Raw genomic sequence first — 25,764 nt, forward strand, 5'->3', positions numbered from 1 at the left:
AAGTGTTATACATTAACCAGCTTACAAAGCACCATTCACGGGTGGACAGGGTTTTTTTGGATGGTGGTTTACTGTGTTTTTGTACCTGCAGTGAAAGAACATTTCAGAGGAAGCATAGGCTTGCCTGAAACTACAAAGCTATGCTATTGCTGGACAAGCGCAGAGCTCCTTGTAACTTACAGGGCTGGAACAAGCTGTCCACACCTTTCTCCTCATCAACAGCCTTCATCCAGTACCTCTGAGAACGCACATTCCATGAACACACTGGAAACAGGCTAAGAACATCCATCGGGTGTAAGCGAAAGAGGAGGGACTCTGCAGGCTGGGGAGGGAGGGAGGAGATTTGGAAGTGACCTGGTCAGAGAATCATTCCCACTCTTCCCATTGTCTGAAAAAGTTTTCTGGAAGAGGCTCAGAAAAACAGGGGAAAGTGGAGCTGAGGTTTCTACAGAGAGAAGGAACTCCCCGAAATATCGATTCCAGCCCACATTTAATATTTTTTTAAAGACTGTAATTGTGATAAAATATACTTAACATAATATTTACTATCTTAATCATTTTTAAGTACAGTTGGCCCTTGAACAACACAGGGGTTAAGGGGTGCTGACCCTCCGGGCAGTTGAAAATCCACCCTCCATATCCACAGTTCTGCACTCACAGATTCAACCAACTGAGAATCATAATACTATAATATGTATCTATGAAAAAAAAAATCCATGTATTAAGTAGACCTGACAGTTCAAACCCATGTTGTTCAAGGGTCAACTGTACAGGGTTCAGTAGTATTAAGTATATTTACATTGTTCTGAAACAGATATCCAGAAATTTTTATCTTTGCATGACTGCAATTCTAGACCCATTAAACAACTCCCCTTTTCTCCTGCCCCCAGCCCCTGGTAACCACCATTCTACCTTCTGTTTCTATGAATATGACTATTTTAAGTATTTCATAGAGATGAAGCATACAGCATTTGCCTTTTCACGACTGGCTTCTTTCACTTAGCATAATGCCCTCCAGGTTCATCCATATTGTAGCATATGTCAGAATTTTCTTCTTTTTCAAGGCTGAATAATATTCCATTCTATGTTTATGCCACATTTTGTTTATCCATTTGTCTGTCTGTGGACACTTGGGTTGCTTCCACCTTTTGGCTCTTTTGAATAATGCTGCTATTAACATAGGCATGCAAATATCTCACTGAGACCCTGCTTTCAATTCTTGTGGATATATACTCATAAATGGGATTAATGAATAATATGGTAATCCTATTTTTAATTTTTTGAGGAACTGCCATACTGTTTACCATAGTGGCTGCAGCATTCCCAGCAGCAATGCACAAGGGTTCCAATTTCTCTACATCATTGCCAACACTTGTTATTTTCTGGGTGTTTTTTTTTAATAGCAGCCATCCTAATGGGTGTGAAGGGGTTTCTCATTGTGGTTTTGATTAATAATTAGTGACGTTGAGCATCTTTTCATGTGCTTCCTGGCCATTTGTATATCTTCTTTGGAGAAATGTCTATTCAAGTCCTTTGCCTATATTTTAATTGGGTTATTCGGTTGTTGTTGAAGTGCAAGAGTTCTTTATGTATCCCGCATATTAACCCCATATCAGATATATGATTTGCAAATATTTTCTCCCATGCCATATGTTGCCTTTTCACTTTGCTGACTGTGCCCTTTGATACTCCAGCCCACATTTTTAAAAACAAGGAAAATACGATAAAATGAAGAAAGAACCCAGCAGGAATGATGCCTGGGGGCCTCATTAGGTGATTTCTCCAAGTCCTTTGAACTCTGTGTTCTTGAATTCCAGCCCTCCTGGTGATGTTCCTCCCAAGCTCTTTGTACACTGCTTTGTCTTTACCCCATTAGCTCCAGACTGCTTCTAGAGAGAACGTGCCCCATTCTAAGTACCATCTGCCTTTAACACCCCATAACTTTCTTGCTGCTTCCTCCATGCCTGTGAGATGTGCCTTTTCATCCTGCAGCATCTTCAGCCTTGGGTGTTGTAATACAGCATCCTCAAATACACTTGCAACCTCTCTGCCATCCCAGGCAGAGACGAGTTTAAACTCTGCTTTTGTGGCAGCCATAGTGGTGGAACTGAGTGTAGAGGCCATTTGATGTAGGTATCAAAATTTCTCTGAGAAACAAGGTCTAATGGAAAGACCATCAAACCATCACTTCCTGGCTGTGTGACTGTTGACAGGTCACTTCACCTCTCTGAGCCCCCATTTCCTATCTGTAAGCATGAGGATAGCACCCCGACCCTGCTGGGATTTGATGAGCCTTGTTCGGGATAAAGCATGTGCGGTGCCGAGCTCAGTTCCTGGCGCATCTCGGGAGAGCTGGGCTGTTGGTAGTTTCTCCTTCTGGGCCCAGACCCTTCAGCCAGAAGGAAGCTCACCCAGCCAGGGCCCGGTCCACACAGAGGCTGCACAGCGCTGAGGGGCGGGAACAGAAGTCCCTCATCCGCCCCTGGCCTCTGGTAGCCCTGTGCCCCAAAGAGCCCAGGCCGCGTGAGAGGCTGCCACTGCTCAGCAGGAGGCCCCCAAATATCCCTCCCTCGGTGACACGTTTCAGTGGCCCTCAGCTCTCCCTGGCCTGGAGTTCTTCCTATCCTCTGACTCACTTCCCTCTAACCAGAAATAAAACCTTTTCTCCCTCACCTTCCCACAGATTTCATCCCTTACCAAGCCCTGTAGATTCCCCGTCCTGCTCCTCTGCACTGCCATTACCCTTGTCCAAGCTGTTATCAGTTCTCTCCTGGATCAAGGACGTCAATGCCCCGGGCAGATGCTCTCCTTATCTCCTGTTCCTGGGTCCCTTCAGTCCAGTCTCCACAGGGCAACAGCAGAAAGGATCTATCTACAACTTTTATCTGCTCATCTCACTCTCCTGCTTAAAACTTTTAAATACCTCCCTGGGTGCTCTTCAAAGGGGAAGTTCAAACTCCTTAACGTAGCCTACAGGCCCCGCGTGTTCTGGCCTCTGCCCGCCTCTGGCCTCATTGCTCATGGCCTCTCCTCCATCACACTCCACAGTGCAACCATACTGGATTTCTTTCGGTTGCTCCAACTAACTTTTCTCAGGGCTTTCACATATTCTTTCCCCTAACCTGGAACATTCTTCCTCCCTCTGGCTTTTATTCATCTGTAAGTTTCCGTTAAGATGTCACTTTCTCTGGGAAGGCTCTCCTAACTCTTCCTCAGGCTGAATTAGGTGCCCTATATGATTCCCCTGCCGTTTTGCATTTTCTCGCGTCACACTGTGTTATCATTACTGTCTCCCTTAGCTAGACTTGGAGCTCTGTGAGGTCAGGGGCCATGTCTGTTTACCCCCCAGGGCCCAATACAGTGCCCAGCATGAAGCATGTTGTATGTTTGTCAGAGGAATGAATCCCGTTTTCTTTTTGCAACGTGGTCTTCATCCACTCACTCCCCTGCCCTCTACACCCCTCCACCTCACTGAAGGACTTTCTGATCCCCAGATACATTGGACGTGGATCAGACCCTTTGCCTTTGTGCATACAGGTCTTTCTGGCTGGAAGGCCCCTGCCCTCCCCCGCTTCACCAAACAAACTCCAACTTGTTGAAGCCTCGGCTCAAGTTTCATCTCAGTGAAGCCCGTGCCTGAAGGGGACCATTAAAATAAAGATTTACTCTAGGCAGGGTAATTCTTAGCTCATTCTTCATCATTAATGCTTTATTATTCTAACTCCAATATCTAGCAGCCTTCATTAGCCCACCCCAGCAGCCAGACTGCCCCTCCTCTGGGCTCTCCCATCTCCTTGCAGCACCTCCATTATGGCACTTTCCCAAGGTTTTGGGTGATGGTTTTTTGTTTGTTTGGTTAGTTGGTTGGTTTAATTTAGTTTAGCTTAGTTTTTTTTTTTCCCCCCCTGGAGGAGGTAGGAGGACATTGTGTGACCTTAACCCTCCTGGCTCCTTGTAAGGGGACCTTGGCTCATTTCTTCAATTAAAATGAGACATAAATTCTGTCCCCTCCCCCATCCTTTGTCCCCTCCCTGCTAGTGTGTCCACTCATTACTGAGACAAACCAGGGCTGCTTCCCTTTCAGGAGGCATCATTTTTCCAATTAGCCTTTGATTGGAAACAGTACCATTACAGCTGGGCTGCTTTTAGTGACTGCTGGTGATAGGCAGCCTGGCCATATGGAAAGACCACTGGCCCAGGAGTCCCCAGTGCTAGCCCATCTCTGCCTCTACCCAAGCGTCTGAATGTGGGTAACTTCCTTTCCTTCCCTGGGCCTCAGTTTCCTCCTCTTCTGAACGATGAGGAGTTTGAATGTAATGTTTTGCTACTTAAAGTATGATCCGTGCACCAGGAGCATGGAGCATCCGTGGGTAACTTGTTAGAAATGCAGAATCTGTGCCCCACCCCAAACCTTGTAAATCAGAATCTTCTTTTTAACAAGATCCTCAGGTGATTCAATCCACAGTAAAGTTTGGGAAGCGCTGGGAACTTCGCAGATGAGAGAATCACTGAGGCTCTTGCTAAACATACAGTTTCCCCGGCCACTGTCCTGGAGCCCTAATCAAGTGGGACTGGGATGGGGTCCCAGAACTTGTATTTGTGACAAGTACCCCATGTGACTCACATCCCTGAGGAAGTTTGGGCAACATCGGACAAATGGTTTATAAGGGCCCTTCCACCTTTGACATTCTGCAATTCTGTATGCAACTGGTTCACTACTGAGGATAGTAAATAGTGGTACATAATGCAGACCCCTAGGACTTACCCTTCTTTAAATTGGGTAAAGTATTTTTAGAAGCATCTAGGGTTGTGCAGGTGGGGGGTGGAGGGAAGGAAGAGGGATTACAACAACTTAAGCCAAGTCTTCTTGATTGGAGAAAATCAGTAGCCTCCGGGGTTCAAAGAGAAATTACCTGCTTACTCAAGACTGTCTCCTTGAAGCAGTCAGGCTTGATACAATCAGACTACCTGAAAGACCCTCTTGGAGCATTGAAAAGGGAGGATTAGAGATAGACAGGGCAGCATCTCTCTCACACTGGCGATGGGATCGAGGAGACGGGGCCAGACAAGTTGACAAGGAAACCTGGGGAAAAGCCTCTCCCGGAAGAGAGTCACATTTTCCAAACCCTCATTGCGGATGTGTGTCCTGACAAGGGATGTTTTCCCATTTGTTGAGTGTATTTATATAAAAACTTTAAGAAAGGTCTAAAAACGAAATCACATTTAGTTATATGTTTAACAAATCACCTTTATTTGGAAAAAGAAAAAAATTACCTAAGATCAGGACGGCCCTGGAAAGTCCAGGATAGGTAGTCGCCAGTTTTTCTCCATGTTTGGATTTGTTTTTCTTATAAATATGCCTTAAGTTCCGTTGCTGGTAGGTTTTGGCTACATCTGAGATTTAGACAGGTGGAGAGAATGTGGAAGGGCATTCAGAGGGTATTTTTCTGGGCAGAGAAAGAAGGGTAGACTCTGTCAGCAAGAGTGAAGTGTGAAAGAGCATGGCACAGCCAGGGCCCGAGTCAGGGGAGGAGCTGGATGAGAAGGAGGCTGCTGAACTGTCCAGAGCAGAGGACCAAGTCTGGGCACAGCGGAAACTAGGACAGAATTGCTCAAGTCGGGGCTTTCCCTTTTTCACATTATCCCATATACCCAGTCCGGCCACCAGATCCTGACGCTTCTGTATCAATAGCTCCCTCCTCTCTACCTCCACTGCTCTGGCCTTAACTCAGGCTCTTTTCATGTCCCCATCTGGACTCTTGCAACAGTTGCAAAGATCCATTCTCAATATGTCTTTACATATGCAATTTTTTTCTCAAGCTTGAAAAGGCCGTCTTTCTTCAGAAAACTGAATATAAAGAGATCTTATCAAAGTCAACAGCCTCTTGAGTCTTAGTTCTACTGGGCAAGATGCAAACTGCTCTAATTCAAACGGTCCATGAGCTCCTATAGGCTACTTAGATCCTCACTGAGTCCTGGTGAAAAGGAAGTGGAATTCACAAGAGCAGGGGTTCTCAAACTAGAGAGGTTCTCAGAATTCTCCAGAGAGCTCATAAAAACAGGAATCGCTGGGCCCTACTCCCCCAGTTTCTGTTCCGGTGTAGGTGGTGTAGGACCTGAGGATTTGCATTTCTGGCAAGTGCCTGGGTGGTGCTGATGCTCTGTGAGCACCTTGAAGGTAGAAACCCTGCTTTATCTCTATATCCCCATGGCCTTTGCATAGGGTCTGGAGTGTGGGAGGCTTTCAGTAGCCACTGTTGAAAGAAGGAAACCATAAGAGAGAGAGAGAGAGTGTAGTACTCCTAGGAAGAACTTCCTTCAAATAGCAAACACCTTTTTTCTTTCAACTTAGCTCATACTGGTTTCTCCATTTCCTTATTCTTTTAGTCTAAACCAGTGGTTGCCAAACTTCTAGAGTTCACAGATCATCCAATTCTAAGAAGAAAAGAAATCTCGATTTGATTTGAGCCTCTCCTAGGTTTACTCACTTTTTAGTTTGCCTTGTTAGGACATTAAAAGACAAACACACACGTGTCTTCTACCATGACCAACATTTCATAAAAGAAAGAACATTTTAATAACAAAAGTGTTAAAAGGCTATGATCGCAAAACAAAAGATAGTCCTTTAAATGGAGTACATTTCTTTCTATGAAAAACCACACGATATTTCCTTAGTTTTCTCTTTCCACCACGATCTGGTGAACGTTTTATTGCAGATTACCATTGGGTGCTGTACCAGCATTTGGGAACCACTGGTCTAAACCCACCCAAACTATAATTCCTCCCAGAACCCTGTGTACGGGGCCTATAACCTTGCCACCTCAGGTAATTTTTGGTTCTCAGGGAGGGCCATTTCTCATGCTATTCCGTCTGCTTGGAATGCTTGCTGCCCACCTAGAAAGCCCTTAATCTGTTCTCAAATCCTGCCAGTTCCGTGATGTTTTCCTGACCTTCATCATCCTGGGACATTAATTGCCCCACACTTGGTGTTTCCATAGCACTCGCTCGTTTGCACTGGGCTCATTTATTAACAGGTCTAGGCTAGAACTCCTGGAGTCCTAAGACCAAGACCTCGATCTTGCAGATACCTTGGCAGGGAACCTGGAACATAGTTATTGCTCCAGAGATGTTTTGATAAAAACCATGAAAAGGAGCTGGACTTGATCTGATGGGCAATAGATAACGATCATTAAGTTCCTGGTCAGAGGAATGACACAATCAAAATGATTCTTTAGAAAGATTTTACTTGCAGTGGAGACCAGGATAGACCAAGGTGGGAGAAAGTGACATCATGAGAAATCAGTGATGAGAAGGGCCTGATGATATTGGGGATGAAGATTGGCCTGGCCAGTCTTATTGTTGTATCTAACTTTTCTTTGGATTAGGAACACTAAGAAGTCCTCCCCATATACTTTCATTGTCTCCACCAGAGTGATGGTCACGGGGCTAGTTGATAAAATACTGTATGGAGGAAGCATCCTCAATCATCTTAGTCCTTGCGAATACCTAGGCTGCTGGCATCTTTGCTTCTCCAGACACAGGTCAGATGGGAGCTGTAGGGTTGGCCCTCACAGTGAAGTTGGCCAAACTGTTTTCCAGGATCTCCGCCTCCTCTTTCTGTGCCCTTTCCTCCCTCCCTCTCCATCAACCTCTTCACAAGCCCAGTACCTTGTGTTCTGTTAATAAAACCCTATCTGAGAAAAGTATTCAATTTGTCACTTATGCCTGAGGGTGAATAAGATACATAGGTGTTCCCTCTCCCAGAGAGTAGCTGCACATCAACCTACGGAGGGAGAAGGGCTACACTGTCCAAGGAATTGCAGGCAGCAGGTAGAGGTATTTTCAAGGAACCCACATGGAGTCTTCCTTGGGCCTCTGAAATCACAGCACTAGAAGTGACCACCTATGCCGTTGGCACAGACTGACCTTGGCCAAAGCATGGTAAGCATAAAGAGTCCATTTGATTCCTGCTCAGCTCTGGAAGGGCGATCTGAGATCTTATATGTTGCAAATGTGCTGTGCTGTTAGTTATGGTGTTTCCATCATACATTGATTCTCAGCTTCCTCATCTATAAAATTAAGGGGTCGGATAAAATATAAAATAATGTCGAAGTTTTTCTGCCAGCTTGGACATTTTGTGGTTATATGATCATCGGTTCAATGCTTTAAAAAAAAAGAGAGAGAGAGAGAGAGAGAATGTCAGCCAGAAATAGTGAAATCAAATTTTATTTTTGGAAAATGACATTACACACATCTTGCAAATGTACACAGAAATGAGAATGAAATGAAGAACAGAGCTTGAGAGCCAAAATGATTGCAAGAGCAGCTCTGTGGCTGCCCGGTATTGAACGCTGTGAATCCGCAGCGTTCACAGTTCACAACACGTTACACACATGGGGAACTTCTCTAGACTTTGAAGTCCTCTGACCAAAGAAAGCCCTCATCAAATTGCGGAGGGAGGAAGAGGGATATTAACAGGCACAGGAGATGAAAAGGGTCTGCTCCAGCTGGTTTACATGGGCCTCGCCAAACCTATCAGTTCAAGTGGGAACAGCAAACCATAAAGGAGGATGTCTTCTTGGAACACTGCTTTTGAATCACAGCCTAAGAGCGGGCTAGGCATTGCGTGGGAAACCAACAGCAATGCATATAAACCCATGTCCTTGTCTTTTCTGGCTATAACTATTCTAAAGGGGCAGCTAAAAATCCCTAAATATCTATCATCTTTCTCTGTTTTCCTTTTCTGTTTTAAAAATAATTATTGGTCATTGGTCAAGCAGAGCCTTCTCAGGGCCTCTGAATATTTCAAAACTTCTGCAAGGATAAGGGACATCTTTGTCCACTGTCTTTAGATTATATGTGATTCTGAGAACTATTCAATGCTGCAGTGTCACCAGATGGCCAAAGAGGCTCCCAAGTTGCCACTGATTTTTATGCAAAGGGGAGCTGAGTCTTTGATCACAATGCCAATCTTTGGGAAATGGTCAATAACTACCGAGAGAATGTTGAGAAATATCTCCCCCCCCCTTTTTGGTTTGTTTGTTCTTTGCTGACTTGACTTGGCAAAAATTATTGGCCCCTAAATCAGTTATTTACAACCGTAAGACACCTGGGAGCAGGGGGAGGGAGAAGGCAAGGGAGGGAAGAGGGACCACAAGGAAGAATATATTCTTTTCAGAGGTTAAAATGAGTTATTTAAGAAATGTGATGTACAATACCATGCATTTACTCTCCAAAGCTAGTCACTAGCAAGCTAACGCCTCTAACACTACAACCACCAATTACAGTTGTTTTGCTACAGTAACTGAGTTCTAACTACAGCTATAGGGCAGAAAGGGTGGGCTGTTTCCATTTTAAACTTTCTCCCTTTGAAAATGGCCATAAAAGCGTTTTCTGTACAAGTTTAATGGCACAAAAAGGTGACCGAAAACGTTTTCAAGAACTTACCACACATGAGAAATGCGAAATTCAATCAAAACATGCATTAGTTGTGTACAAGTCATAAGGGATCATTGGCTTCAAGCTGCAATGTATTACAGGACCGTACGTTGGAGACATTTTGGTATAACCTCTTACTTGCTCAAATCCCTTTAAGAGAACTTATAAAGAAACGGCATTGGAAAGGGCATTCCATATGGCATCGCTAAGCAGTGACATTCCCAAGGGCTGTGCACCCTGTTGAATAAATTAGCACCTACAAGATGGCTTCTTTAGTTCCATTAATTACTCTTATATGGACTGCCTGCCCGGATCATGAACAGTTGGTGTCAATAGTAAATGTTTAGGTGGATTTAGTAACAGAAGGAAAAATACAATTCAATTATGTGACTATTTCTTTTTATATTATGGAATTGCTAAATACCCTTAACATCTAAACCAACCCCAATTGCCTATCGGTTTAACTTAAAAAAAGTCAGTATTTGGCAAGCCTTATAAGGTTATTATAGAGAGCTTGTTGTGTAACAGTAAAACTTTAAACAAATTGTTCCCCCACCCAACGCCAAATGACACGAGAAATTACCTGTGGTTTCTCACTATATTGTATTGCAGCTTTTAAAGTTGTGAGCAAATCAAACAAAATCAATTCATAGTATTTAGCTGATACGAATCCATGGGTGGATTCTTCTGTTCAGCTCTGAGCACGCTTCACTGTTCCACAAAACGGTGGACCAAAAGGAACCACAAAGTGTTCTGTACAATATGCTTGGAAGGCAAAGACCCAAAGGTACGTGAGCTACAGGGAAACTGCTTGTGAGGATCTGCTTCGGGGAATCACAACTGGAAATGTTGAAGAAAGGGCCAGGATCGGATTGATTGCCACCAACAAACTTCTAACGGGACTCAGGTAGGATCAGGGCTCATTGAGTCTGGAGATAACCTCTCATCACCAAGGCAAAATCACAGGGCTAAGAAGAGGCCGATGCCCAACACCTAGATAAGGAGGAAGGAAAAAATAAAAAAGGGAGAGAATAAAAGAGAGAAGAATTGCAGAGGACGAAGGAGAGATGTTTGTAGTGTGGAAAGAGAGCGTGATAAAACAGTATAAAACTGACAGCAAATATGGTGAAGTAGAGAGAGAAAGAAAAGACTAAGAGATACACAGGGGAGGTAAGGTAGAGAGCGGCAAAAAGCCATTGATTTCCTCAGGTTATTAACCCATAAATGAAAAGTTCCAGTGCCTCTAAGTCTTTGTCTTAGTTTACAAGATGTTTGCTCTGACTTCTGCTGTGCCATCTGTCCTCTCCCAACTAGTCTGTCCTTCTCATCAGGAGCAGGAAGATGCCTTAATTCCCAATGAGAATTCCATACTCCCCTAGCCCCGGGCATCCAATGTAAGATAAGATTGCTTCTGATTCCAGAAGATGTTGACGCCTATAAACTAAGGAATAAAAAGTTAGGCAGTTACAAGGGATGGGGGCTCAAGAGTCTTGTCATATGATAACCAGTGTCACACTGCCTAGGCCACAGTGGGAGGCCTGCTTGGATCCTTAACAGAAAACAAGCAGGAAGAAACACCAAGACCACACTAGATCTTTGAGGATGGAGATAAGCTTGGGGACCAGGGTGGGAGACACAGAAGAGGAAGTCACCCTCTCCTGAAGAGACAGGAGGAGGAAAATTCTTTAGCCAGACATACTGAAAGACCGGCTGATGGAGAAGGAGCCTTCTGGTCTCTGAAAAGAAAAAGTGGAGGGGGCTAGGAGAAGCTGCCAAGTCTCAGCCCACGGTAGGTTGCCCGCTGGAGCCAGTGCTGTGTGCATTTTCCTCCCTGACGATGTATCTTGGCTGCTGTATGGCAAGAACCTCCAGCCTTGTATCTACTAGGGAAGTGACTTCTGCTAGTCAGAGGAAGAATAAAATTGGGAATTCATTTTTAAGAAATGATTTGTGTTCTCTTGGTCCATGATCATAGTGCTTAGGGCTGACTAAGGGTAATCCGTTGAGGGTTAACAGCACTGGACTGGGTCTGGGCCACCAAAAGCCAGAGAAAATGTTGGAGATGTGTCTCCAGCCAAAAGGTAGGCGAGAGGAATCCAGGCAGTATTCTTGCTCCAGGTGGTGACAACTATAAAGAAGAGGAAGCCCTGCATGGAATCATAGCACAGTGGATGAGGCTACTTATGGAGTCTCCTTCTTGGGCAGAGGCAGAAGTGTTATAGCCTCAAAGTTTCATACCAGGAGAGAGACCTAGGAAGCCCAGCAATTGCAAGGCTCCATGGCTACACAGGAGGTCTCAGGTCACTTCTGGCATATCAACGGCTAGGCCTGTATTCTATCTAGTTTCCTGGTACTAAAACATAGGACTCTAACCCCTCCCCGGTCCCAGATGAGCTTCAAAACAATGATGGTTTACTTAGGAAGCCAGCCTAGGCCTCAAAGCCAAATCTCTTAATGCAATGAAGACAATACATGAGGGAGGCCTGGTCTTAGAAATCCAAGTGGCCCCATGTGGCCAAGGACAAGTTCCAATGTTTTTTTTAAAAGAAATATCCATGCTTTTTACTCCCATGGCAAACTGGACAGTGAAGGAGGTCATTCAAACCCCACTGCCCCAGTGCATCAGTCTGGGGAAGTCTCTAGGCATAGATGTTTTTGAGGTGCGCTGAGCTTGGGGAATATTCTCATCAGTGTGCTGGAGCTCATCTTGGAGAATTGGGCATGCTTGTGCCCTCGTCCAAGGGAGATGCATTTTTTTGAAAAGATAAGCTATTTAGAAAAAAATCTGAGGGGGATTGGGGACACGTCCATCCAGAGTACTGAAGGGACTAAGAAGTAGACACAATTTTGTCCAAGGCAAGCACTGGATTGCTGGTCTAAGACTTGGGTTGGGTGATTCAAAGAAGGATCTAGAGGCTCAGACCCCTTCTTCTTGCCTTCTTCTGATAACAACACATCTCCTTTAAGGTTCCTTGGTTACTTCTGATTGAGGAGGAAAAGCAGGAAGGAGAGAGAATTTCCTGAGGAGTGGGGTAAGCCCAGAAGGAGGTCTTTTGGAACTGAACTAATGAATACCTAGTTCCCAGGAAGAACCTTGCTGTGAGGAAAACTACGTCTTCAGACCTCGTTGCCCTGGTTTCTGCCATGGAAGGCCACAGGAGCAGTGTACACAAGAAGATAAGTATGGTGTGTACAGCACATAGCTTGCTATTTTAGTGCAAACACAAGGAGTCAATGTTTAACATCAGCCAGGGTACATTTCAGTCACAAAGCCCCTTGCTTATACCTGGAGATTGTCCCCATCAGGGCAGGATGGCTATGGGGACATTGTGGATGAGGGCAACCATGGCAAGTTCAGGTTATTTTCTCTAGCTAGTCTCACTCGCATATTTTAAAAGAAATCATTGCCAGTGAATGGTAGCCACACTCATTTAAAAAAAATACTTAAGAGTCATCTCAGAAAGTCAGGATGAACAAAGCTATTATTCTTCCCTCCCTCCCTCCCTCCCTCCCTTCCTCCCTCCCTTCCTTCTTTCCCCTGCTCTAGGAACAAGAAACATTTCTCTCAGCCTACAAAGACCAACCAGTATGAGATGAGACGAAGTGAGCTGACAGGGGACACCAGTCTTCCCCCATCCCATCCGAACAGGGCAGGAGCTCCGGGGACTGTTCTGAGGGCTCCTCAAGGCAGCGCAGTGATCCCCTGTGTTGGATAGACAAGGTCAGCAACCCCACTGTTCCTGTTGGTCCCCAATGCCTCCTTCTCTTTGGGGACATCTGCAGTCCATGTGGATGGGAACCATGTGAATATAGGGAGAAAGAGCCGTATTAGGTTGCTGGGTGGATTTCCCACTGAGATCAGGGCAGCGGCATATGGCTCCAAGATGCAACATGACCCTGGGAAAGAATTCTCAGGAGCCTAGTGGAAGGCAGTACAGTTCAGTGGGAAAAGGCCTTGGAATAAGAGCCAGGAGATGTGGGTTCTAATCCTAGCTCTGCCCCTAGCCAGCTGTGTGACCTTGGGGAAATTACTTTACCTCTGCATCTCCGTTCCTGGCCTGAAAATGAGGAATTTGGAGTAGACGATATGATCTTAAGGTTCCTTCCAGCTAGAAAACTCTATGATTCAATCTAGGCTAACACTAAAGTCCTTAAGGACACAAAGCAGTCATGCTAATGGCTATCCTTTCCAAAACAGTGAAGAGAAAAGGAACTTTTCTCTCAATTTACCCCTAGTTAACACTACTTATGAAGTTGTTCAGCCCAGCCCCATATATACATTTTCCCTTTCTTTGTCCCTATTTCTATTTCTGTAAGGAAGAAAAATCAGGAGGTAGGAACAAGCAACAGGTGGATCGTGTGTGTGTCTGTGTGTGTGTGTCCAAGAGGGAGGGAGACTGGGGCGGGGGGGAGTGGCGGCAAATCCTTGCTGAGCGCCGTGCTACTTGCTGACTATGCAGAAGGTAACACAGTGGGACTTGCGTAGTAAAACCGGATTGGATAAAACTGAGAACCAATGACAGGGGTGAAGGTGCTCAGTAACAACCAGATTTCTTTTTGCCTTCAAAATGGGCCAATTTAAAATGCAATTGTTAAAGGCTTGAATTTTGAACTACACCAAACTCCCCTAAAGTGGCAGTACAGAAACATTTCCTTATAATTGATTTTTTTAAAAGATAGAAATTCTATTATTATTATAGAAGATAACAATAGGAATTCTTTAATTATTACAGAAGGTTGAAAGATCATTCTAAAGAAAATATGGCCACTGAATATTTTCTAATGGTACACATGCCACAAGCAAGGGAACGCTCAGAGGCGTAGCATAGGGCGTGGACATGAGGAAATCTGAGTTTCTCCTCTGGTCCGGCTCTTTACCAGTAGGTCATTTAGCTGCCTCAGCCTGCATTTCATCTTAAATCGAAGGAATTGGACTAAATGAGATCTGGGGAAAGACTGTGGGTGAAATCTTTGGGGAATCGGGCCTGCAGTTTAGAAACAGACCTCCTGCCACTCTCTACATCCTCCAACCCAAGTACCAATTTTTCCCAATTAACTACAAATTGCTCTGGCAGGCACTAAGCAAACCTTGAACTTCTAGAAAGAAGTAGGGGGCTTCTTAATGGTTTCTAACAGCCTACGGATAAAGGAGAGGGGCAAAAAGAGGTTCTCATCATTTTGGGTTCTTCAATGACCAGTTTTACCAGGAATCAATACTACCAACATCAGGACTTTCCTTGAACCAAAACTGTTTTATGTAGCTAAGGACACCTGAAGCTTGTCTAGGGGCATCTGATCTACCCCTTCCATCACAAGTTTCCTCCTACCCAGTGCACATCAGCAATGCCACCAAGTTGTCACTGATCCATGTCGGGGTGTCCTGTAATATCTCCTAATTATGAGGCAGCTGCACACACACACACACACACACACACACACACACACACACACACAGCAAGCTCATTCTAGTTAAAGTGGAGGAACAAATGCAAGTCATTCAATAGCCAAACAGCAGCTTGGCTTCAAATGCTGCGCCTTTCCAACTATCTGAACTATTACAAAGAAATAAGGACATCTTCATATCTGCTAAAAGCAAACACAGAATTGGCATGCATGGCTTTCACTTGATTTAGTTGTCTTTGCCATTATGGGCTATGATTACAGACAAAAAGCAGTGTTATGAACCTGTACCTCAAAGACTGAGAACTATTTCAAATGATCAGTCCTTAGCAAAGAGAAATCCTTTCTAGTGTTAAAGACAAGTGAAAGGACTCTCTGTCTTCAGTATGAAATATCAGGATTATAGATAAAAAAGAGCTGCTTAAAATATGCCATAACATTTCATTTAAAATATAATCAGAATGTCTGGTCCACATTGAAATTATTAATGTAAGCATAACTGTTAAAAAGTTATCAAAAGACTGATTCTATTGAATTGGCCTCTGCTATTCATTTTGTTTTTTCCTGGAGGTTTCTGTTTGGCAGTGACAGCATGATTTCTAAACTAAGTTATTCTTCTGCATTTTTTTTTTTTGGTAAATTTTCTGCATGTGTTTTTTAGACAAAAGAAAAATCACCAGTTTATAAAAAAGGAGCCTGAAGAGTTTGCTCCTGAAATATAGACACGAGGTTTTATAAAAAGGATATTGGTTTCTTGCTATAAAAAGCGACCGAAAGGTGTCAGACCTGAAAACAAATTCTCACAGTGTTTTCAGTGTTAGCTGTTGACAAGGCATTCAATAGAACAGAGATAGATGGATACCGTACGGTTTGTGTTAGACAGCCTCCTAGAGGAATCAGGTATATGGAAGCTGCTCACCCCCAACTCTTATTAATTGCTTATTGATTCTAAATTGCCCCAGTGGAGATGTTGAGACAAGGAATTCACTGTGCTGTATAAACACTACTGAAATGTCTACAGTGTTTTCCAATTTTGCCTGGTTTCTTTAAGGTAGCCCTGCACCGGGGTCCTAAGCATCTGGTGTCAGAATGACAAGTTGCTGGTGTTTCTCCCCCTTGACAGCCAGAATTGGCGCTAAACAACAAACTGGGGGTTCAATCAGGAGTGAAGAGCCAGGCTGGGGAGCTGCCTTGCCGTCTTCCCAGGATCCTCCAGCATTCTTGAGATGGGGAGACAAGGGGCACTTGTATTTGTCACTCTTGGATTTGCCAATGAGTTTTCTTCCCCCACACACACATCTTAAGTGCCATGTATGTAAACAACTCTCTACAGAAGGAAGACTGTCATGTATGAGCAAAGCGAGACGGGGAAAAATAACGCAGGCGCCTAAGTATTCAATAGAAAGGTCATGGACTAGCACATGTTGCATCCTTGCAAAGTTACCCCAAAGGATGCTTATCAATCTATCTCTTATAATTGGTAACTGTGGATCAGTGGCCCAGAGGAGAAATCACAGGAAAATAAACCCAACATATTACAGTGTGTTTTTAAAAGTAACAACAACAAAATAAAAACTTGAAAGCACCAGTAGCCCTGTTGGCCGCTTGAGCAGAAGTGCCCTATCGTAACGGTGAGCTTGGATTTGTACTCTGGACTCTGAATACTCTCCTCCTTCACATGGAATCGCCAAGTGAGTCTGAGTCATCCAAGGACAGAGGCAGGTACAGGTCCTGTAAGAAGATAAGAGATAAAGTTAACTCCCCTTTTCTTAACATCTTGGGCTCTGCAATGGCCAAGATTATATGGATGCTTTTTAAAAAACTAATATTTTCTCTAATTTTTATTTTGAAATAATTATAGATTCACAGGAAGTTTGAAGTACAGGGAGGTAGCCTTGTACAATGTACCCTTCATTCAATTTCCCCCAGTGGTAACATCTGCAGTTTTCCATGCACTCGTGTGTGTGTGTGTGTGTGTGTGTGTGTGTGTGTGTGTAGTGTAGTCCTATGGGACTTTACCATGTGTATATTTGTGTGACCATCATCACAGTCGAGATACAGAACTGTAGCTTCACTAAAGGGCTCCCTCGTGCTACCCCTTTATAACTATATCCACCCCTACCCCATCCCTAAGCCTTGGCAACCAATATTCTGTTTTCCACCTCTACCATTTTGTCATTTCAGATGTTATACAAATGGAATCATACAGTATGTAACTTTTTGGGATTGGCCTTTCCTATCAGCATAATTCCCTGGAGATTCATCAAGTTGCTGCCTTTAACAGTAGTTCACTCCTTCATATTGCCGAGCAATATTCCATAGTGTGGATGTACCACAGTTTGTTTAACCATTCATCGGTTGACGGGCATGTGGGATGATTCCAGTTTTAGGCTATTATAAATAACACAGCTATAAACATCCATGTACAGGTTTTTGGGTTAACATAGTTTTCACTTCTCTGGGATAAATGCTCAAGAGTACAACTTCTAAGTTGTGTATTATTGCATGTTTAGTTTTGTAAGGACTGCCATATGTTTTCCAGAGTGACTGTACCATTTATATTCTCACCAGAAAAGTATTAGTGATCCAGTTTATTCACATCCTCACCAGTATTTGGTGTTTTCACTACTTTTTATTTTAGCCAGTCTTGTGGGTTTGTAGTGATACCTCATTGTGGTTTTAATTTGCATTTCTCTGATGACTATGACGTTAAACATTTTTTCACGTGCATAGTTGACATCTATAATTCCTCCTGAGTTCAACTGAAGAAACAATTCCTCAGAAGTGTTTCTTCATGTATTTTATTCATTTTCTAATTGGATTTTTCTTATTGTTGAGTTTTAACAGTTATTTTCATATTCTATATATGGCTCTGGTTAGATATGTGGCTTGCAGTCTGTAGCTTGTCTTTTCATAACTTTTGCATGGTCTTTGACAGAGCAAAAGTTTTTAATTTTGATGAGGTCCAATTTATCCAATTTATCATTTTTTTCTTTTATGGGTTGCACTTTTGTTGTCAGATCTAAGAACTCTTGGCCTAGCCAAAGATCAGAAGATTTCCTATGTTTCCTTTCTAAATGCTTTACATTTACATCTATAATCCATTTTTGAGTTAATTTTTACATAAGATATGAGGTTTGGGTTAGGGGTCATTTTTTTGCCTAGGGATATCTAATTGCTCCAGCACCATTTATTGAAAAAGCTATCTTTCTTCCACTGATTGACTTTTGTACCTTTGTCAAAAATCAGTTGTGGATGTATATCAGTTGTGGGTTCATTTCAGGCTCCCAGAGAGCTGCCAGGCCCTGAACAAATGTACCAGAAAATGTACCCCATCACCTAAGTCCAATTTATTTCTTAATGCTTCCATTTCCCACCAGGAATTAGGATTCATGGCTCCAATACTGCCCCAAGCCTTGTCTATGTCTTGGGGAGATGGGATGATATGGCATTGGTTTTTTCCCACCATTCCCAGAGCTCTATTTGGAGATCCTTGTGATTACTCCTGGACTTACTTCACCCATTGTCTAAATCAGAGCTTTTCAAATCTCTCTCTCCATCTCTCTCTCGCTTCTCTTTTAAATTCTCTATTCAAATGAAATTTTTCTTGGAAGCCAAATATATGAAATAAATAAAAGTGTAGTTGTTTTGGTTGAACCAGACATGGGGGAGGCAGAATCTCACCCATCCCCAAATGAAACACAGTTTGAAAACCACCGTTTTCACTTACATTATCAGCAAAATACTAAAGGAAACTGGAAATTTTAGGGTCAAGTCTCTGGATATTTAAGAGACTCTCTTTGGTAATGGAAACAGAGAACTTCAGTAGTGGATTGTCCAAGAAAATTAGAGAATGCAGCTTCTCCTTGAGGTAAAGGAAAAGGTGAAGATGAGGAAGGGGGACAAGAATGGGGAGGAGAGGGACTTACTTATCTAACACTGAGAATGCTTTTTGCTGAGAAAGAAGGGGCAGGAAGTCTGTTAGGCCGCTTAGAATGGAAAGAGAAGTAAAGTGTATTCAGAAACTTGAGGTCTTAGTCCTGGTTAAGTAGTACTGTGACACTGAATAAGTCTTTGAGTCTTGGTTTCTTCATCAAGAAAATACAGAATGTACAATCTGTAAGGTCTCTACCAGCTCTGAGGACTCTCAAAGAAAGACTGATTCATTAAAAAACACAACAAAGGCAACTATAGCAAATAGATTCACTTCTCACCAACCCATAATCCCTACACTGTAAATCAGGGGTTGGAAAACTTGCTCTGTAAAGGGATAGATAGTAAATATTTTAGGCTCTCTTTGCTGGTCACATATGGTCTCTGTCACACAGTTTGTTTGTTTGGGTTTTGTTTCTTTTACAACGCTTTAAAGATGTAAGAAAGATTTTTTTACATCGGGGGGCCATCCAAAACGACCAGGCCATACACATGATTTGGTACTCTTGCTCTAAACTACCAAATAACATTTCTTAGAAAACTGATAAACAGGTAGGAAGTACAACACTGAGGAAACAATAGGAGGGCAATAAAAAAAACACATAAAATTGAATTGAGGCAAAGTGGCATACAATGGAGTTGCATCTCTGAAGGCATTTAGTTCTCCACAAATTGAGTAAAGTGAAAATTGAACATAGTCAAAGTATCTTTGAGCTCTAGACTTCAAGAATAGTGGAGAAAGACTCTGAAAATCTACTCCTACATAAATGCAGTAACACTGGAAAAAATTGTCAAAATCAACTTTTTCAGAACTCTGGAAATTAACCAAAGGCTTGCAACAATCCAAAAAATGTTTATTCAAGAAAAATGGCCTAATCTCAGTAAGAATACCGAAATTTGGGGTGCTTTAACTTGCCCTATTTCTATTCTCCCTCTCCCCAGCTCCAGGGTATCTCTGAAAACCAACAGCCTCCCAACTACAGTATCTGAAAAAAACCTAGCAGCCACTGGAGGATGCAGAATGGGCTTGGAGCTCCCCCAAATGCCCTATTCCCAGAGAACTGTCACTATTTGACCTGTCTGGTAGCTCCCACTTGTGGGGCTCTTCTTTATTTGACCTGACTCAGAGCACACTCACTGTGAACAGCCTTTTCAGGGAGCATTAATCAGCTGCAATTGTTTAAAATCACAGCTGCCTAACGCGGGGGAAACCATTGGGGCAAATGAAGCTGCTCAAAACCTTAAAAGGAAAAGCTGGAGAATTCATGTCCATAGGGGACTTTGAAAAGTTCTGAAAATATTCCCAGGAATCTCTAAGGCCAGGCACATGTTCAGGACTGGGTATATTTGAAAAGTTCTGAAAATATTCCCAGGAATCTCTAAGGCCAGGCACATGTTCAGGACTGGGTACATTCTCAGAAAAGACCTGAGAAGTTCCTAATCTCTCACCTCTGGTTGGCCTTGAGGCCCTGTGCAAACAGCAAGTGAAGGCTGAGGCAAGCTGCCTGACAGAGCATTGAAATCAGGCTCCAACACACACACACACACGCACACGCACATGCGCGCGCGCACACACACACACACACACACACAGAGCCCTTCAGCAAAGGCTGGGAGACTTATTGGATCAAAGCATTTAAGGAAATCTAGGAAAATTATCCTTCAAGAATGAAGGAGAAATCAACATTCCCAGATAAAAAAGACAGAGCTAGCAGACATGTCCTATAAGAAATACTAAAGAGAATCCTTCAGGGAGAAATGAAAGGACAGTAGACAGCAATCCACATAAGAAATAAAGAACACTGGTAAAGGTAAATACATAGGTCAATACAAAAGAAATTATAAATTAATTTTTCTAACTCTTTTCTTCTATTATCCAATTCAAAAGACAACTGCATGGACTAGTAATTATCAAGATGTGTTGATGGACTTATTATGCATGAAGATGTAATTTGTATGTGAATAGGAGCACAAAGGGGGGGGAGGAACAGAGATATATCAATACAATAGCAAAAATTTTATATAAAATTGAAATTAAGTTGGTATTAATCCAAAGTAGATTATGTTAAAATGTTAATTGTAATACCCAGGGCAACCACTAAGAAAATAACTCGAAATAAAATTAGTAAAAATACAACAAGGGAATTAAAATGGTATACTGGAAAAATATCTAAGACGAAAAGGGCAGAAATCCAGGAGTGAAGGGACAAAAAAAGACATAAGACATATAGAAAATAGCAAATGGCAGATGTAATTCCTAGTTTACCAATAATTACATTAAACATAAGTAGATTAAGCACTCAAATGAAAAGGCAGAGATTGGCAGAATGGATTTAAAAACATTCAGCTCTATGCTGTTTGAAAGAGACATAATTTACATTAAAAAACATAAATAGGTTGAAAGCAAAATGATGAAAAAGATTTACCATGCCGTTAGTAACCAAAAGAGAACTGGAGTGGCTATACTAATATCAGAAAAAATAGATTTTAAGACAAAACTTGTTACTAGAGACAAAGAAGAACATTTCATAATGATAAAATATAACAATTAAAACATATCTGTGCCTTAACAACAGAGCACCAAAATACATGAAGCACGAAATGACTGAATTGAAGTGAGGAATAAACAATTCAACTATAATGGTTGAAAACTTCAATACCCCACCTTCAGTAAGGGATAGAATAACTAGGCAGAAGACCAACAAGGAAAGAGAAGACTTGAATGACAGACACTACAAATAATTACACTCCTAATCTACTCCATCCAACAACAGCAGAATACACATTCTTCTCAAGGTCCCATGTAATGTTCTACATGACAGATCATATGTTAGGCCATAAAACAAGTCTCAATAAATCTGAAAGGATTTAAATCATACAAAGTATGTTCTTCAACTACAGTGGAATTAAATTAGGAAGTAATAACAGAAAGATATTTGGGAAATTCACAAATATGTGGAAATTAAACAGCACACTGCTAAATAATCAGTGGGTCAAAGAAGAAATCACAAAGGAAATTAGAAAATACTTTGAGATAAAGGAAAATGAAATAACAATATACCAAAAGTTATGGGATGCAGCTAAAGCAGTGTTCGGAGGAAAATTTATATGAAATGTTCAGAATATGCTAACTCACAGAAACAGAGAGTAGATTAGTGGTTGCCGGGGGGGTGGGTGGAGGGGGAAGAGGCTGTGACTACTGATGGGCATAGGATTTCTTTTGAAGGTGATGAATACATTCTTGCACAGCTTTATGATTATTCTAAAAACCACTAAACTGCGTACCTTAAAAAAGGTGAATTTTATCTCAATGTTATTTTAAAAAATAGTACTTTTGAAAATCCTTTACATTGACAATTGAATACTTTTAAAATATTTTTTTATTGAAGTATAGTTGATTTACAATGTTGTGTTAATTTCTGCTATACAGCAAAGTGACTCAGTTATACATATATATTCTTTTTCATATTCTTTTGCATTATGGTTTATCACAGCATATTGAATATAGTTCCCTGTGCTATACAGTAGGACCTTGCTGTTTATCCATTCTATATACACCAGTTTGCATCTGCTAATCCCAAACTCCTGCTCCTACCCTCTTCCACCCCCCTCCCCCTTGGCAACCACCAGCCTGTTCTCTATGTCCCTGATTCTGTTTCTGTTTCATAGGTAGGTTCTGAATACTGTTTATATGATTCCTGAGCAGGTAACCCTATATAGCAATATGCATGTATCGGTGCATAGTGTATACAGTAATAGTAAGTAATGATGTGTAGAAATGTAAGAGGCGGTTTTGTAGCAGTTTTGTTCTATGACTATATCGTGACCACTGATGAATTCCATAAGTTAAACTTACACATAATGCAAGTCCACTGTAATAGAAACAGCACAGGATTAAGAGCCAGGAGACCTAGGTCCTAAGCCTAACTTCCCCTTTCAGGGTCTTTGCTTCTGTATCTGAAAATTGAGGAAGATGTAGACTATAACATCTTTAAGTTTCCTTCTAGCTCTAAAATTCTATAAAATATAACTTGGATCATTACATTTTGTTTTTCTCTAGTTATACCAAAGCAAGGGAAAGGAGGCGGGCACTACCAAGTTAGTGAACTCCCTGGGCATTTTTCAGGCAGCACACAAAGGCCTTTTCACTATGGAAGCCACTTTGGGTCCCACCGCACTGAATCATTGGGCTTCAGCATTCACCCCTGTTCTGAATCATTCATGTAACAGATCCTTCAGTGTAGCTGGTTGGTTAGTGGAAATAATTATCCAAGAAAGATTGTTCCAGACTGTTATCTCAGAGGAAGAGGGGACAGGCCTGGGGGTAGAATTGGGAGGCGACTTCACTTGCAGCTGCTGTGACTTGGAATGGGTGGGGTGAGGCGCAGGCTATGGAGAAAATCCAGAGGACTAGGCCTAGGTATGACCTTCCGTACTTCTGTCCTCCATCAATTTATTTAGTATTCAAAATATATTTTCTTGTATGGGTAGAACAATGTTCAGGAAAAGGAATTATCTCAACATTCTGTTTTTGTTGATTGATATGTAGAAATACAGAAACACACATATTGCTTAACAATACAAATAATTTGCACCTGAAATTCATTTGCTTAGTCCCCTGGAGCCCTACAGAACAAAATGTTTGTAACAAATACAGCTGTGCTGGCGATACTATTGCGTTAGAGAAAACAAAAACTTGGTCTCTGATCCAAGAAGCTTATAGTCCAAAGGAAGTCAGAGAGAAGTTTTGAGAAACCTGGCTTCTAGTTTGGGTTTACTTTTTCCCAAATGTGCCCTGTGCTTTTCTGATGGTGTGGCTTTGTTCTTGCTGATTTTTTTAAAAGCTGGAATGTCCATTCTCTTCACCAGCCATCAAAAGCCTACCCAGGCTTCAAAGTCCCACTTAAATGTCACCTAGTCTATAAAGCTTTCGTGTCTCCCACCCTCCCACAGTCCGACGTCTTTCCTACCCTCCTTTGTGTGCTCCTGCAGTTCTTTTTTCGCTCTTGATTATACTACCAAAATCCACTTAGAGTGGTGTCTGTGATGTAAGATTCAGGACCTTGCTTTATTCATCAAACTACCTCTCTAAGCACTTACAGGATGACAGAAAAAAAAAAAATTCTGGAAACACAGAGGGAAATGTATATTTAAATAATGTTAGTTATGTTTTCAAATAATATGTCAGATATATTTTCCTTCAATCTCCAGGCAACTTGGCAAGCGAAATGCCTCCAAATTTAAAGCCATGAGGGCAATCACTAATCTGGAAAAAAAAAAATTTAAATAAATGAAAAAGCGTCCCTGTGTTTCTAGGCATTTTGAACATCTTTAATATGGTACCTTCTCTGAATTGTTGAATCATACTGGGGTTGTCTTTAACCTCGGCACCTCCTTTTTCTCATCTGTAAAATGGAAATGCTAACCTGCCCTATCTCTTTCACAGGGTTATCACTAGGGTAAATGAGAAAATGGCTATGCAGAAAGATAAAGCAGTATGAAAATGCAAAATGTTGTTCTCATTAACTATACCAGGATTTACTTTGTGTCCATATTGCAGCACTTGAGTATGCGGACTTTGGCTAACCTCATCGCAGCTGCATTAAAAAGGATTCTCCATGAGTTGCTTAAGAGGAGAAGCCAAGAGGCTGATTACAGCTTAGGGCCCTGCCACAACTGTCAAAAGTTACCAAAGGGATGCTGGGACTTCAAGTTTGTTTCCAATTGTGCAGGAGGAAAGTCATGGCCTCAGCCACCTGCTTCCTGTCTCCACCATGACTCACACCTTTCAGGTCCACTTGGATGGAAGTTCAGGTGAGATCTGCTTAGGCCCACTGCCCAAGGACCTCGATGGTGCTAAGGCTCAAGTAACTTTGTGAAAGGAGGAGCAAGAAGCTGAGCCTGAGCCCCAGGGGGACAGAGCCAAGGTCACAACACACTTTTTAGCTTATTCAGAAAACCCAGCTCATCCTCCATCATTGGTGGTGTAAGCATGAGGCTACTGCCTCCTGATAGGATGCACTGAGCGAGATGCAACATCACTTCTATGACATTTCTTGTCCCAAATGCACAATCTGTTAACCACAAGGAAACATCAGACAAACCTAAATCGAAGGACATTTTACCAAATAACTAGCCTGTGCTCTTCATTTCTACAATATAGTGTCTTGAAGATTTTTTAAAAGACTCAAGAACTTTTCTAGATCAAAGAAGACTAAAGAGACATGACCACTGAAGGCAATGTGTGATCCTAGATTGGATCCTGGACCAGAAGAAAAGAACGCTCTTGGGGCAATTGATAAAATTTGAATATGGACGGCAGAGTATATAACAGTATTGAATCAGTGCAAACTTCCTGATTTTATAATTGTACTATGGTTATGAAAGAAAATGTCCTTATTCTTAGGAAATACATACTGAAGTATTTAGAGGTAAAAGGGCATGATGTCTTAAACAATTTCAAATGGTTAAAAAATTTAGTGAAGTGTGTGTGTGTGTGTGTGGAGACAGAGAGAACACAAAAAATAAAGTAAAAGGGAAAAAAATAAACAACTGATGAATCTTTATAAAGAGTACACAGAAGTTCTTTGTATTAATCTTACAACTCTGTAAATTTGAAATATCAAAGTAAAAAGTAAAAAATTAGTGAAAATTATACCAAAATCCAAATGTTTTTTAAAGTTTGCTCTAGAAAATTATATAATTTATTATTTAATGTTTGTTTGCTTAACTGCCATTAAAAAAGGGTAATTTGAAAAATAAAATGATACACTGAAAACTCAATGATACAAAGAAAATAGGCTCTGACAAGGCTGCCACCTGTAGCTTGTTCTGGTCCTTCAATGGTGAAATTCGTTTTTAGAATTGAGTCCAAAACAAAAACAAAACAAAACAAACAACCACACACACACACACACACACACAAAAAGCCTGCAAACCCAACCAGATGAAACGGTTTAACAATGCACTCACCTCAGTGGGCTTATGGATGGT

General features: G+C 41.9%; 1 protein-coding gene across 1 annotated transcript in view; it reads right to left on the bottom strand.

Annotated features, from left to right (window-relative positions):
• Nucleotides 1-16,512: 16,512 nt before the first annotated feature.
• DCX (doublecortin) overlaps nt 16,513-25,764 on the bottom strand; it is a 111,235-nt gene continuing 101,983 nt past the window's right edge. The window contains exon 6 of the mRNA XM_061178198.1: nt 16,513-16,569. Within this exon, the coding sequence (XP_061034181.1) occupies nt 16,513-16,569 (57 nt within the window). The remainder of the gene's footprint in view (nt 16,570-25,764) is intronic.

This window comes from Eubalaena glacialis, chromosome X, assembly GCF_028564815.1.
Source record: "Eubalaena glacialis isolate mEubGla1 chromosome X, mEubGla1.1.hap2.+ XY, whole genome shotgun sequence".
NCBI lineage: Eukaryota > Metazoa > Chordata > Mammalia > Artiodactyla > Balaenidae > Eubalaena > Eubalaena glacialis.